This window comes from Lepisosteus platostomus, chromosome 20 (genome assembly GCF_059453375.1).
Source record: "Lepisosteus platostomus isolate fLepPlt1 chromosome 20, fLepPlt1.hap1, whole genome shotgun sequence".
In the NCBI taxonomy this organism is placed as follows: Eukaryota; Metazoa; Chordata; class Actinopteri; order Semionotiformes; family Lepisosteidae; genus Lepisosteus; species Lepisosteus platostomus.
Window position 1 is genome coordinate 7,462,638 of NC_142630.1, and position 16,136 is coordinate 7,478,773.

The following is a 16,136-nucleotide window of genomic DNA, read 5'->3' on the forward strand; positions in this document are numbered from 1 at the left end:
TAAGATTCATTCTTAGGGTTTCTGAGTTGCTCAATTAGTAAAACTACTTGCCCAAGTATGGGTTGAATTCTACAGTGCAGATACTGTAGGCTCGAGCCTGTAGTCGGTCAATAACCAACTGTGACTTGGATTCTCCAGGTGGAACGCTATGGATGAGAGGCTGGGAACAGTCATATAAATATTTACAATTAGATAAGATTAGATTTTGTAGGTTGTACAAACTAGTTTGTAGATGATACCACAATACAAGGATTAAAATGCAATATAACAGAAGAATCTACTTATAAAAAAGGCTTGACAGTTTATCTTGACACCTCTTTGTAATTTTCAAAACATTGCGGAGAATCCATCCTAAACTTTCATTTATATCTGTTTATTCTAGAAAGTTGTGTTTTAAGGCACAACATTTAAATCATATGATTGATTGATTTGATATTCAATTTACTAATACCATGAACATCAGTAAAACCACATTCATAAGGCTGAGAACAATTCTGGTCATCATGTTATAAAAAAATATATTGCTGCTCTTGAGTCAAACAAGAGAAAAACAACCATACACATACCCTGGATTAAAGGAATGTCTTTTTCTGACAGGCTAAAAAAACTCAAACCTTTGAAATCTTGAACAACGAGTTGGAATATAGAAGACTATGAGAAGACGAGGAGAAGATGTGATTCAAGCATCTGAAAACCACAAAGGCACTGATGAAGACGACCCAACAGATGTCTTCAGTACCAGTAAATCATGAACCCGGGATCACAAGTGGACACTACATGAAAGTACTTTTCTTGAACACAAAGAACAGGCCTTTTCTTACACAAAGTTAAAAGTTATGCGAGTCTGGAAGATGCACAGACATTCCTGGCTTCTTATAACAATTGGCTGGATGAGATCTTTAGAAGAATTAGCTACTGGAAACAAGTAAATGGGGTGAATGGCCTCATAACCTTTCTTATATGAAAAACTCTGAATGAGGCTTGACATTCACGCCTGCCGTTATAGAATGATGCCAATGAAAAAAGGCACCCAAAGGCCAATCAAAAAGACAGTGGAAATGTGTTGACAAGGTGAGGTGGCTCACAGTGGAAAAAGTTTAAAACCACAGGAGAAAGGAGGAATACAGCTACACTGGGGGAAAACCAGTGTGGAAAACATATTGCTTTAGGATGGAGGACTTTTAGGGAGTGTGTGAAGGACATGAGAAGTGCTCTCTGTGACCCTCTATGAACATTTGGTAAAAAAGTAAAATAAAATTACATCAACAAATAACACACCTGTACACACACATTCTGATATTTTAAATGGATTCTATAATTCATTTAACTATTTAAAAGGATTTTTAATACTATTTTACTATAATACTATTTATTTCCTTATAAACAGTATTAAAACTTTCTTACAAAGTTCGGCGAGCTACTGTGTTTCTGAAAAATGCACAAATCTATATACCCCGCTAGGCATTACAGATGTAGTTGTTCAACCCAACCACCGGCAGCCCCTTAAAATTTCAACAGAATTTTTCTTCTAACTCAACAATACAATCAAAACACTCTCATTACAGAAATGAGAAAAATGTTAAGCAATGCCATCCTTTGAAGCTATAAGATAACTTAATGTAGTTACTAAATATTCTCAGTTAACAATGTGAGCTTTAAAATCAGGAGCAACAGCCCTACTAACCATACAACTTCTATAGCCAAGAATCAACTGCAGCTTTAGAGGGAATTAAACATATTTTTACAAAATGACAACTTTTGTCTGCAGAACAAAAACAAGGTCAAAGTTAAACCATATGTTTACATTTACTTGGAATTAAACAATCATTATAATTGAGGTATATTAATTTCAGATGTTGGGTTAAAAATTAAAAATAAAATCAGCTTTTACTTAATTCCTCTACTGTTAGCTACCGCCAAGCTCCAAATCATTTTATCATTTTCAACGTCCTAATTTCAAGTGCTATGCCAAATAGAAAAATACTAGTATTAGTATTACTAATATTAGTAATACTAATATAAGAAATTCATACTTATGCCCCCAAAAGTAACACAAATAAAATCTTATCTCAGCTCATTCTTAGAATCTGGTGAACAGTCCAGAGAAGCTAGATTCCCAATAAATAAAAAAAAACTGTCTTAACAGAACTCTACTTTTAGATTTAGACATAATGGATTAGAGTAACTGCACAGGCTGTACAGAAATCTTGTATAAAAGAGACTGTAATTTTTATGCGCTGTAATGTTTTGTTTGGCAATGAAATACTGTACGAGCTATTTATGTCACGGTGTATGTTAATGTGTACATTCTGTCAAAACAAATTATCCAAAAACACGAATCTCATGTTATTATATATAAATAATATTCAATATAAGAGATTAAGAACTGTCTAATTTATTAGGGTATTTTTTCTGTCCTGTACAACATTTTAAAAATAAATATTTGCAACAGGACAGCTAAAGTTCCAGGCCAACTGGCAAAGACTGCATCATTTTTTTCATCAGTTAATCACGGAATTGGAAACAAGTATACGTGTAGATAATAATCAAAATAAAAATAATACAGGTTTAAAAATCGATTATGCTAATGTGTTATTTCTTAATAATGTGTGACACATATAACATTTCAAAAAATAAAAAAATCATATTTTTTGTATATTGGCAAGAGAAGAGAGAATAGAAAAATAGGTTTCTAATATATGCATGTAATATAATCCAGAAGCTGGGGTAGTCAGAAACTTTGTGAAAGTCACTAATATTGTGACTAACAAATATAAATTAAGACAAGCTGAAAGCCGGAAATTAAAAGTATACAGGTCCTAAACATCATCAAATAAAATAACCAACTAAAAACATCATTCAAATTTCACAGTCTGTTTACAGTCAACCTAAATACAAAACTATTTTCTAAAAGTGTCACAATTCAAACGAAATATGAACTAGAGATACTTATATCTACCGCTTTAATTAATTCTGATAAGTAATGTTAATATTTAAAATTATTTAAGTACTTTATCGGTAAAGGCATTTGTAGAATAATACAAACAATGTACAACAGAGCAAGCGTTATGATTTTGTCTTAGAAACCACAGTGTAATACCAAACTTTTACCCACTGCTTCACTGTTCTATCTTCCTTACAAAATCTTCCTCATTCTTTATACAAAGGATAAGAAAGCCAGAGAAGATTAAATAATTTGTGAATTTTTTTATTAAATCCAGCTTCCTAGAAAAATTTCTAAAACACACAAAATCTCTAAATCCAATATGCTTGCAACATTTATTTTTGTAAAAGAAAAGAAAAGAAACAACTAAGATCATATAACTTCGTTTCCATTCCATTGTGCGTGAATATTTTTCTGTTATGATTTAGGGTGTCTCTGAAGAGTTCAGTAATGCTTTCTTTTCCATTTAACACTTCCTTTCTAGAATAACTCTGCACATACACAACTGACTACAGAAGGCTAATGCACTTGTGTACTGTACATAACGCAAAAATAATTTCCAGAGAGGGCAACATTTGCCAGTGAAGGCCATACTATCAAACTAGCAACTTAGATTTGATTAAAAAGAAGTGAACATTATCACTTTAAAACTGAAGAATTTTTTCTGATCAGCTTGCAATCATTTTGCAAAGCTACAACACCATGATTAAACACAATTTACACGTAACTAACAAAATTGGCTCAAAATCAAATATGATTTTGCAGAGTAACAAGTCTCAAACAGCTTGTTAGAATATTTAAAACATGAAATTAAACGGAAATTGTTAACATTCAAATAATCCAACAGAAAGGCAGAGAAATCTAATTTATTTCGTGATGCAATAATTTACTTTTTACACTTTCAGATGAAGGTCCTAATCAACAAAATGTTGGGTCTACTTTTGTTTTGATTCTTCCTTAGTCAACAGTTCTTAGGGTGTGTACAAAGCTTTTTTACAAAATAATTAAACTATTGTAAAATTGTTTTATTATTGTTAAAATATAAGACAGTAGTTAAAAGTTACACAAAAATAGATGTTAAAATTAAACATACTGAAGCTTATTTCAATGCAAGATTCTTGTATTTATGTGATTGCATGTGTGAGAGAGTGGAGAATGTTTCTCATTTCAAATCAATTCTCTGATCTTCTGTCGCTTGTTCACTTGCATATAAATAATCAGTCTCCTTCACTTAATTATGTTGACGGTTAAATGTTAATTCCAAAAATAGTTTTGCAAAAACGGCACCACACTCCAATTATTTTAGGTAAATGTGCACTGCTTAAATGAATGAGAGTCAGTGGAAGAGGCAATGAATTAAATGCTTTTGGAAAATTATCTCAACTTCCTCATTAATAATTGCTTTAGCAGGATCCCCACGAGGCACAAAACAGCAATGCTCTTAGACAGAAAAGAGTACACAACAAATCAAATTTGTAAGAGGATATTTCCTATTTCCATGCGTTATTTTGTTTTTTTCATGCAGTGGTTTGTTCTGAAAAACAGGTTTCCGAGAATAAAAAAAAAAAGACTGTAACGTGCTCAAAATCCAGGAGGTGAACGCAAGGCACAGCGACTGACTGAGGAGGGGATGGGAGAGGTACTGTAGGCACACTGCGGTGGGTCTGCGGTGCCAGCTTGTTCCCGGCCCTCATCTGTCCAAGAGAGAAAAGCGCCGGAGATCGGAGATGCCCCCTGGGCTCTGGGGAGCCGGGCACAGTAAGTCCTGAGGCTGGCAGCCACGACTGCCAGTGCCGCACACAGAAAGAGAAAAGGATCTGGAGTACTGAGCAGCTGCTGCGATAAAATACAGAAGCAAGGGAGAAAAAAAGCTCTCCTTCAGACCTGGCCCTAAGGACGAGAGAGTCCCGGTAAGAGCAGAACAAGTCAAAGTTGGTTTGTTACCTACTTTAGACTACAATGTAGCACGGCGAAGGGCGGCGCTTTGTTTTTGTGTCCCTTTAACAATGTGTTATTGTTGCCCGAGACATTAACATAAGATGCACGATAGGCCGGCAATTAAAATCAGCAAGGAGGAGAAGCAAGAGAGAAGCACAACGGGCAAGAAGAGCTCAGATCACACGCGTGTATCCAGGTTTTTCTGCGGCTCCTTCCCCCAGTTCTCTGCTGCCACGCCGCCCGCTGTCATTTTCCAGGGTTCTCCATCTGCAGGATCTGCTGCTCCAGAGCACCGCGTGGAGCTGAGCTAACGCACGAGAATGCCTTCACATCCCGTCTCCACACTCCCTCCAGCCTCTCCTCTCTCCCTCTGCTGTTCTCAGACGGACTGACTCGAGGAAAAGCCACCAAGAGGAAAACCAAACTTTCCACAAAAAAACAAAACAAAATTGTACTTCCTCGGGAAAAGGACGGCCATTCCCTGTGGTTTTATTTGCTTTTTGTGTTCGAGGTAATTTAAAACAGAATATGAGCTGCAGTTACTTTTTTGTGAACCCCCCCCCCACATCCCTTCCACAGTCCCTGCTCCCTCACTGACGAGAACAAGTTTCTCCCACTCTGAAATACACAAGCACACACCCTTTGTAAGCATACAGTGCGTGCTTGTTTTGTATGTGTCTGTTGTCTATGCCAGCTCTGAGACAGAAAAGAAAAAAAAAAAAGAGAAAGCTCCACTTTGTAAGTTATGGGAACACTTTGAGACAGACACAGGCACTCATAAATTATACGCTTCATTTGCATATTCCAGGCATAAGACATTATGCAAATAGCAGTCGATTTGCATAATGGATTCCTCTTGTTGCCTCAGTTGCTTCATGCTTCTTTTTATTTAATAATAAAAAACAAAGAGGGGAAAAAAGAAGAGCGAGCTTCAGAATCGCACAGAAATGTGCTAGTTCCCAATCTCACCGCTGCTGCTCGTGTCACTTCCAGAAAAAGGAAAGAGAGGGGAAATAATAGAGGCAACTAAGACAGGAAGAACAAACTGCTCATTTAAGCTTCAGCAGATAGCTGCCCTTATTCAAACTTCACAGCGCTGACATCAATTTCCGCAAGATATGAAAGACAAAATCTGGAATCAGACGCATTCAATTAACAGACAGACAAACAGACAGGGCATCCTAAACAGCAGGGGCTGCTCTATTGTCTATGTGTCTATATGCATGTTTCTCTTCCTTAATGAGTGTAAAACTACCTTCCCTGTTATTGCAGGTTTCAGCCTGGCCAATTAGCGATCGTGCTAAGACCCTCGCGAGTGGAGAGGGGGCACTGCCAGGAAGGGAGCGGGTGGGGGTGCATTATTAAATAATTAAAAGCAGCACTGCCTCCTATTTTTAACCTCATCAGTTCCGTTCGTTCACAAAAAAAAAGGAAGGGGGAAGAATAAAGCACAGTGACAGCAATAATTACTTAATCAAATATGACAGCGATAGCTAATTCTGTCTAATTTGCGGAAAGAACCGTGGCAGCAATTACTACAAAAATAAAATAATACAAATTTATGGAGATAAACAACAGTTCTGTTTCATCTGCAAACTTCAATTAAACCTGTTCCTAAGCTTCCTGACGTCATCTTTCCTCGCTTCAAAACCAGATGGGCTGACACCAAAAGAGAAAAGGCAGAAGTGTTTATGTGTGAGAGTTAGCGTGTGCTTGTGCGAGAAAAAGAGAGCGAGAGTGAGGGAGGGACAGAAAAGGGGTGGGTAGGGGGTTGTGAGGACTTTGATTATTTATAACAAAATGCCATCGCAACATCCTGTGGTGGGATCAGACAGCAAAACGTCAACTCCGATCAGCTCCAGTCCAATAAGCAGCTTGAGATCCTTCACAGTTTACAGTACAGTAGGGTACAGTACAGTCAGGGCTAACACTACACTTCAGACGCCAGCTGCGGGGCTCTCAGTTTCTCAACCAGCGCCAGTGTGGAGACAAGGCTAAGCAGAGAACAGGCAGTGCCAGGCTGACGGGCGCGCGGGCAGGCGGTGGGCTACCTACCCTATGGGAAATGTTAAGCGCAATTCATCAGCTTTTAGAATCAATTAACCCGTATGTTAATTAATGTCAAGCCTATAGAACCAAAAAAAAGGGGGGGGGGGGGGAGAGGAAAAGAGGAAGAGAGAGGCAGGAGAGGGAGGGAGGGTGGTAGGAGAGAGAGAGAGGGAGGGTAAGAGAGAGGGAGGGAGTGCAAGAGAGACAAGCTGCGAATGCGGATGATGGCAGTAAGAAGCTGGCACAGTGCCATCCATTCAGTGGTAGCGCCAAGGCGGTTTGTGTTCACTAGCAGAAAACGGAAGATGTTACAGAGGAGAAAGAGAGACCCCCGCACTATATGGTCGGTCTCGCTAAAAAGAGGGGTGGAGATCTGAAGGGGGGCATACCGAAAACAAGAAAATTGTTGGGGGGGGGGGAGTTGGTAAGGAGCCTAAAGCTCAACCTAAACTTAAACCAGGAAGGAAGCAAAAAAAAAAAGAAATCCGTTGCCTTGAATTTGCTGTGGGTGTCGTAGAGAGAGGTGAGTTTTGGGGACGGACCCAAGGGGCAGTTGTTGGGGGGTGACAACCTGAACCCGTTCGCCACCAGAGGAGAAGCTGGAAGTGTCTATGGAAGGACCGGCGCCAGGCGGCAGACACAACGATGAGCTATGCCAAAGGGGACCAGGAACAACGTGGGGGGGGGCGGGGGGGGGAAGACACTACAAAAACTGCCGATTTTATTTTGGAGGTGGCGAGGGGTTGGTGTTGGTGGTGTTGGAGGGGAGGGATGAAGAGAAGCACCTCCCCTCCCGTGCTCTCCCTCTCAACCGCAATTCCCTGTGCCAGCCAGCCAGCCAGCGGACGCCATGCCAACAGGCTCGCTGGCAGAGGTGGCGCATTCGCAGGAAACGGAATATAAAACCTTTCTTTGGGAAACGGCGCGGACGGATTCCTTTCGACTCTGGGACGCCGGCGATGCCAGGAGAGAAGCGCAGACCCCTGAGCGGACGGATGCCTGCCAACCGCTTATTTGGTGGCATCTGTCGAGGAACGAGAGAGTGGTGGTGGTGGGGGGGGGGGGGGGGGGATGCTGACAGAAAAAAAAAAACAGGGAACGCAACAAAACGGCGGCGCGTGCCCGCCGCGGCTCGGCTGGCAGAGATAAAGACAGAAGAACAAACAAGGACAAGACGCCGCTCCTGACGGTTAATTAAAACAAAAGTTTGTTCTGTTAATTAGCACGACGGCGCCAAAGGAAGGGGGGGAACGGATTAAAACCAAAAACAACAAAGCGAATAAACAAAAGCGGAACGCCGACCGGGGTGGGGGTGGGAGCTGGGGGGGGGGGGCCTTAAGAATTGGGCGCTGCTGCTTTTTGTGCCAACTCCCCCCGGCCCCCCCCGAACTCAATCTACCACCTCCCGAAAAGCCGCCAGCCAGCCACCGCAGTGAAGAATGCCTGCCATGGGCACCGCCGCCGCAGTCGCTGCCAATCTGCCAATCGCCCGCTCACAACAAGAAAGGAGGGAGGAAGAAAGGACCTCAGGGACTGTGCCAATGGCTCGGCAGCAGCTGTTTACAAAAGACACACACAAATCTGCAAACATGAGGATGAATACTAATAAACAGCTAGAAAAAAGTCATCCGTGATTCAAAAGAGAACTGAAGAAAAAGACTGTGACAGTACTGCAAACTATTTTGGTGAAGCTGCAAAGATTTTAATTTTATTGGAGAAACGGGCATTTCCTTTATCTTACGGTCTCACCCAGGTATGAGGAATTAAACCACTTCGGCGTGATAAGATCAACTTCTTAAGGGGGGGGAACAAAGTATGAAACTCTACTCCTGCAGCAAAGCAAAGCAAAAGCATGAGAGGGAGGCAGGCAGGAGTGTGCGATTTATCTACATTCACAGCTATCACCAGGGAGATGAATGGCTCAGGCTGTAGTCTCTATACAGCATCCACCAGTATGGGAGACAAGCAGAGAGATGCCACACAGACAACAGACGTGCACTAACTTCAAGAAGGGGGCACAGACAGAATGGAGAGAGGACCGCGGCGGCACACAGCACAGATTCGGGAGGAGGTACCCGCGGCAATAGCCCTCCTGGTGCAAGGGGAACCCAGCGGAAGGGGGGTGGGGGGTGTGCGTGTGGGAAAGCTTCGCCACCCCCCTTTTTTTTTGCCCCCTGCTTGCCAACCAACCAAGAAACTACCAACCTCTCCCCCCTCCGTTTTTCTCTTTTTTGGTGTGTGTGGGGGGGGGGGGTGTTGGGGGAGACAGACGGGCACACGCGCACGCAGAAGTACCAGCCAGGAGTTGCGGGTTCAGCTACTTACGGGGTGCCGGGGAGCGTTGCCGTGGTTCCCGGAGGGTGCTCTGTTGGCATCGGGCGCAGAGCCAAAGATGGGCGACACTGCGGAGAGAAGCGCACGAGGAAGGCGATTTATTCTTAAAATTTATTTGAAGGAAGAAGGAATTACAAACAGAAATTAATTGCCGCGGCGGCTGGGAAAAAAAAAATCGCCACTTTTTGGATATCAGAAACTTTTCTTGGCTTTGTGTTTTTGAGGGAAGGGGGGGGGGCACAGATATGGATTATAAATTAAAGAAGTCATCCAAAGGGAGGGATTACAGGAAAGGAATCTTTGTGCTTCTGCAGTGCTCTGGCATCACCACCAAGATGACAGAGCCACGACTGCCACCATTAAGGATGGATTATTAAAAGATGGCATCTTTTGGGCATTTCCCCCGCTGCTTAAAGCGGGTTCGTCACAAGTACAAAATTACGATTTAATTTTTCAAAAAATTTCTCTTCAGCGCGGAACGTGCATGGAAATTATAATCTTTTGGAGCTAATGAGGTTTGGATTATTGGCCTTTTATTTTAATTCCAGGGGGGATGTTAATTGTGCCACGTCTTCATTATACAAATGGAGTACAAAAAAAAACGAGAAAAAAAAGGAGTGCACGCAACAGAGTGCAGAATGGAGAGGAGGAGGAGAGAGAAAGAAGGAGATTTTTTTTCTCTTTCAGCTTGCATTCATATAATGCCACACTACTGGCAAACAACCACAGAAGCTCCTGCAATGCTTGGCTATGCTAGTCTCTTCAACTCTTAAAAAATCTGGCTTCATTTTCTTTCTACGGTCACATTTCTCCATGGAAGATGCTGTTTTCTTTGCTGGATTTAAAAAAAAAACATGAGAATGAAAAGCTGCATGGAATTTATTTCCGTTTGGAGATTACTACTATTACAATTATCATATTCTTAAATTTATTACTAAGAGTTATTACAGTGCTGTTGCAAGCGGGCAAACGGAATACCGAAGAGACAACAACAGAGACTGTGGCGGGGCACTGGCTAATGTCTTCAGTGTTTAATCATCATACAGCAGAATGGTTTTATGCATATTTCATTTGCATATCATTAAATCGCTAAGGCACACTGGCAACTGGCAGCTGAGAGCGAGAGAGGGAGTGTGTGGAGCAGCACAAAGTGTAAAAAAAAAGAGAACGACTCATTATTTTCTGGCAATTTTCAGAGCCACGCGTTTGCAAGTTCGTTTTAATGCAACATTAATTAAAAAAAAACGTTCAACCTTTCCAAGTTGGATCATTTAAAACGTCACAGTCTGTAAGAGTGTAATGCATATATAATGCACATATCTCTTGGGATGATATTACAAAATTTGGTGGACGGGTACTTCGTTACTTAACATTGAAATCGTGGATGAGGCAGTGTCTAATGAAAAAACGGGTTTCTCAGCAGCCTTCACTTAAAGAGTTCTCAAGTTTTGCGCAAAACAGCGTGTTGGCATGTTGTGAATACTGTGTTGTGCGGAATACTCCTTGCCTTATTTAAGTTACCCACTGGCACAATTAGCGGCCGCCGATACATATTGCTCTTTTTAGCCTTCTCCTTGAAATCAGTGATGGGAAGAGATGGGGATACAAGCGAAGGGGCGAAGAGGCGAGCCGGGGGGCGAGAGAGAGGCGGCGGCGCGCAGGGCACGGGCTGTGTGTGGGAATCGCTGTGGGCACCCTGTCACAGCCTTTCCCCTCCTTTTCCCGGGAAAGAAAAACAAAACAAGCCCCTGCACTCCCCCGCAGAGAAAAACAGTCTCCTTATAATTTATGCACACAAATTAGCATGCCCGCCTAGTTTCTGATTGCCTGTATTAAATCATTAGAGGCGATTAATCCATTGTTTCGGATTCAAAAATGCCTCCTTGGCCCCCCTCGTCTCTCTCTCTCCTTCCACCCTTTTGTGTAGGACACAAGGGGGGTATTGTTGGCGCCCTAGACAGACACACATGCACCAAGTATTAATTGAGGGGTAGGGATTCAGAACTGTAGGCAGCATGAGCATCGCATTGGGTTGGATCAATCCTAACTCTGCCTGACTTATAAAAGGAGAATGAAGGAAAGACAAAGCAATAGTGTTGCTCTTCTGAAAGTACATACTGTATATTAATCTCCTTTTCAACGAAAGAGGCAGGGAGCAACAGCTCTCTAACTAGAAATGCGGAAAAAAAACAGGAGAAAACGAGGGTCAAAGGAAATATCACCTGCATTGTTGACACGAAGCTGTAGCTAGTATAAAAAAAACCTGACTCCAGGGTGAATTGCATTGTAAATTGCATTTGCCTTCAGAAACATGAAAGAAGTCTTTGCCCATGCCCAAAATTGCCCCCTCCTCCTCCTCCTCCTCCTCTACCCCCCACTCCTACCTCCCACTGGCATGGAGATATGAATATTCAAATTGAATGAGGTTCTCCACTGAACAATTAGCTCCGTTTAATAATTTTCTTTAATGATGGCTGAAAGGCTGAGCTGGTTTCCACTGCGGCAGTGCTGAGGTCTGGGTATGAGGCTGGCGTTCTGGAGCTTGGAATCATGCAGATGTCGCTGTAGTTCTTCCGAAAGCTCTAATGAGACGAGAGGGGAGTAACGAGAATGTCGTTTGGGATCGCATACCTCTGCTGTACGCTTTATGAAATGGATATGCAGGAAGAAGGTGGGGATGGGGGGGTGGGGTGGAGGCAAGTGCTTTAAATCGGAGATTCCTGTATGAAGGAATGTCTACATAAATTATTTTTATTCAAATTCGGCAAAGCAGAGCGCAGTGACTGAGATGAACCACGGCATTCTGTATTCAACTGTGCATGTCACATGGAATACACATTATGCAGAATATTTTTATATTAATATGCATAAGGAGAGGTGATTATTATGCAGCTCATATTCTTCAGTGCAGAGTAAAACTGTAGAGAGCTTCTGCCGCATTCTCTTTACGGTCTACGGGGTTGTTGGAGACGATCTGATTCTCAGTAATATCGCTCTAGTTTCTTTCTCTGGTTTTTTTTTTTTTATACGACTACTTTTGGAAACATTTTATTTGATAGCAAGAAAACCATAGTATAAGCTTCTCCTGAGGACAACAATGCATAATACCTGCCTTCACTCGTTGTCTCTCCAATTCACCTCCATCGTGTCAGACTGGGTGCCTTACGAATACTCCCATGCCCAATTTGGTTTGTAAGGGTGTATGGGAATACCAGAGAGCAAGTTCAAATACTGCAAAGCAAACTAGAACCAAATAACTCATTACCCTTCAAGGGGTTTAGCATAAAAAAAGTCCTGAATGTACCAAACCCTTTCTTAAACTGAATGTACACTGCTTTGTCACGAAGTGTAAACCATTAGCCAAGTCTATACAGATGGGCAGAGGAAACACCATGAGAACAGATACAAGCCTCAAGGACGTGTATGAGAAAGTTTCTCATTAAGGCCAAATGTAAGGCGATTGCCAAAAGTTATGAAAAAGTTAGGAGAGCTGCGTCATACCACTGCTTTATGCTGTCTGTTTCAAACAAAAGCACATGAAACTATCTATCATAATGCTGCAGGACTTTGATCCAGCTAGTCATTGATCACTGCAGCTACTGTAATATAAAAGCTGATTAGAGTTGATCATAAAGTCTTGCAAGGCACTGGACAGTGAGACGGCAGGTCTACACTGTGTAAGTAATGTAAAAATCCATGTGATGTAGAATCTTGCTTTTTTTGTTCCATAAAAAGGAACATGCAGTAGGGGTTTTCATACATGCATTTGGCACCATCACTTTGTGTAAACCACAGCACCATACTTCTCTCTCTCAATCACTCACGTCTTTGTGTACTGGATTTGCGGCTGAGTTTTAAGTCTGTTTTCATCGTTGCTGAAGAAGGCTGAGGGACAATGAGTGGACTCCATGAGCGCTTCCATTCCTAGCTCGAAGAACACTTCCATCTTCTCTTCTAGACTACATACTGTACCTTAACATTTAGTCCTGAACCTCTTGGAAGTCACTGCTGGGATTTACCAAATTATATTACAGTGCTCACTGCATCTTTTCCAAATAACCAAATTCCAAAGGCTGCTTGTGGTATTGTTAGCACTGCTGTCTTTCAGCTTGTGGGTCTAGCATGAGACACATTTCATTCTGGAGTTTGCATATTTCCTCTGTCCATGTGATTTATCCCAAGTGCTCTAGTTTCTTTCCACTTTCCAAAGACATGGTGGGTAGGGCATCTGGGGACTCCTAACTGCATATGTATACAAACTGACAGAAGGATCACCACCTCACAACCAATACGTGCGGGAAAGATTGCAGGTTTCTGCAGGCCTTATGAAAAATAAGCAAACTTCTGATAATAGAAAGATGGACAACAGACAAGAGCATTATTTCTGATAAGTTCTGTTTGACATTCAGAATTTTCAGATATGTTTAGTGGTAAAAGCAGCAGGAAATGAAACGTTAAGTTAAGATGAAACTTCTGAAAAGATCCAGCAGGCAATAACAAAATTCTATGTACAAGAGTTATGATTTTAAATAGCCAAAGCACATAAAACCTCTATCAAGTGGCAATACTTTCTAATGCCTAAACCAGTAGGTTCTTACTTAAAGAAACTCAATGTATATTTAAGCACAATCGTTAAAGAGGCAATATTAATTACTGTATGACAGATCAAGAATTATAGGACTAGCATCAATGCGTTATCATTGATAAGTGAAAGTATTCTTAGTTACCCTCATCCATCAGCCACAATGCCCTGCAATATTTTGAAGTTGTGATTTAACTTTACCCACATCCATCAGACTGGGGCATAGCATTACAATCAGCACAGCACATGAAGTTATCACTTTGGGGAAAAAAAAAGAAAAATGACTGAACAAGAGAATCTAGAAGAGAATACGGAATATAGTAAGGAAGCAATCACAGTCCTGAGCACTCGACAGGAGTGTATTCCATTTTTTTAAATAAATGTCTAAACAGTGGTAGCATGATGGTGCAGTCATTAGCATTGGGGCCTTGCAGCGCTGGGGCGCTGGTTTCAGTTTCTGGGATGCTATCTGTGTGGAGTTCACATGTTTCCACAGTGTTCGTGTGGGTTTCTTCCAGGTACTCCAGTTTCTTCCCACAGTCCAAAGACATACCGATAGGTTCATTGGCTTCTGTAAAATGTGGCCCTGGTGTGAGTGTGTTTGAGTCTGTGTGTGCCATGCGATGGACTAGCACCCACTGCTCGCTGGGGTAGGCTGCAGCGTCCCCTGTGGCCCTGTACTGGAAAAAGAGGTTTAGAAAAAAATGAATGTATGCTTAAACCGAGTTCCAATGCTGGGAGGATGGGCCATGTAAAAGCAACCACGCCAAGGTCTTTTTGAAAAACAGGATGTTAAGTTCTGAGATTTGTAGTGCACAAATTCACACGCACTGGGTACACTGTTTTCTCACAGGCACGTGTTTTTTAAACTCCACAACTTAACTGCAATCAATAAAATGTGCAGCGTTCTTTATTAGATGTATAAATGAGGAAGCAGACAGACTCAGCCAAGCTTTGTAATCAAATCTGAGTATTTGAAAAGCTTTCATGTTTTCCCTTGTAACCTTTTATGGGTAGAGTAAGCATGGAAAAAAATACTGTTAGATCACCCTCAATACCTGGAGCGATATGTAACACTATAGCTTTAAATGCTGCCCAGAATGGTACTTCAGATTAATTGGTGCCCGGTAATTCTATCAGATTGGTATTAATACACTGTTGCCTGGCAATCGTGGTGACTTGCAGTGTCTCACTGGCTTTTTATAAACCTGCATGAAGGTCAACTGTCAATCACCTGCACAACATGATAACGAGCCTTTAAACCAGATGAGGAGAAATTATTAGTAGGAGAATCTGCATCTGCAAGCACTGGTCATAACTGTGGTTCCATAGGAAAGGTATTCATGATTGTGGAACTGAAGAGGAGAGCACTTGAAAGAACTGCAGCTGAACCATCTAATACATGTTTTTTCAGAGACATGCAGCTATAGTATAAATAACATGCGTCTGACACCATAAAAGAACTCTACCTCTACTTGACTGTATAGCATAACAACTCGGCGAGATACAGGAAAGCTAAAAAGAGCAGTTCTTTAGTACACATTCAGCAGGTCTCTTCACTACACAGCACTATAGTGTTATTATTAAGTATTAAACCCACAGCAGAAGGATGAGTGTGACTCAATAGAAAGTATTAACGCTGAAGGAGATGCAACATAAAATGTTAATCACTTTTACTCTTCAACAGGTTTTATGATTGAACATTTGAAGTTGTGAATCAGAAACGCAGTCACCTTGAATGAAAAGAAAACTGCTAGGTAACCATATTATACCACAGAAGTACCTCGGTGGCTTATTACCCATGAGTAGCTGAGTAGTTAAAATTGCACCAGAATGAAACAGATGCCATTCACACATTTCTATTAGACAGTATGTTTAGTTCATAACCACTTACAGTATAGCCGATTGCACATTTTAAGAGAGGACCACTGAAACTTTAGACATTTCCCTATGGAAATCTGACTACTAGTCTTGTAAAGAAGTTTTAAAACTCTCCTGGATTGTTTGCCTTTCCCCGTTTTTGACTTCGCACACGAATACATGTTATAAGACTTGTGAAGAGTGTAAAGGGACGTTTTTCGTACTCTACTAGATAACACTGCCGGACAGGAATGAACCGGAGCACTGCTTACGTGAAAAAGAAAATCTCAGATCTTCCGTAGCCCGTGAGAAGTGTGCCTGTGTTCAGTCAATGCCTGAGCACTGTGTCCCGCAGGGGCTGAACTGCGTTCCCTGCAGAGGATTGCTACACATGCTCAACAATGCCAACTGAACCCCTCGCTACCCAAC

At 41.6% G+C, this 16,136-nt stretch overlaps 1 protein-coding gene across 5 annotated transcripts in view; it reads right to left on the minus strand.

Moving 5' to 3' along the window:
• Positions 1-16,136, minus strand: part of pmfbp1 (polyamine modulated factor 1 binding protein 1) — a 157,355-nt gene that overhangs the window by 115,281 nt on the left and 25,938 nt on the right. For all 5 annotated transcript variants that reach the window (XM_088614533.1, XM_088614530.1, XM_088614535.1 and 2 more), the window contains exon 6: positions 9,257-9,333. In XM_088614533.1, the coding sequence (XP_088470659.1) occupies positions 9,257-9,333 (77 nt within the window). The remainder of the gene's footprint in view (positions 1-9,256; positions 9,334-16,136) is intronic.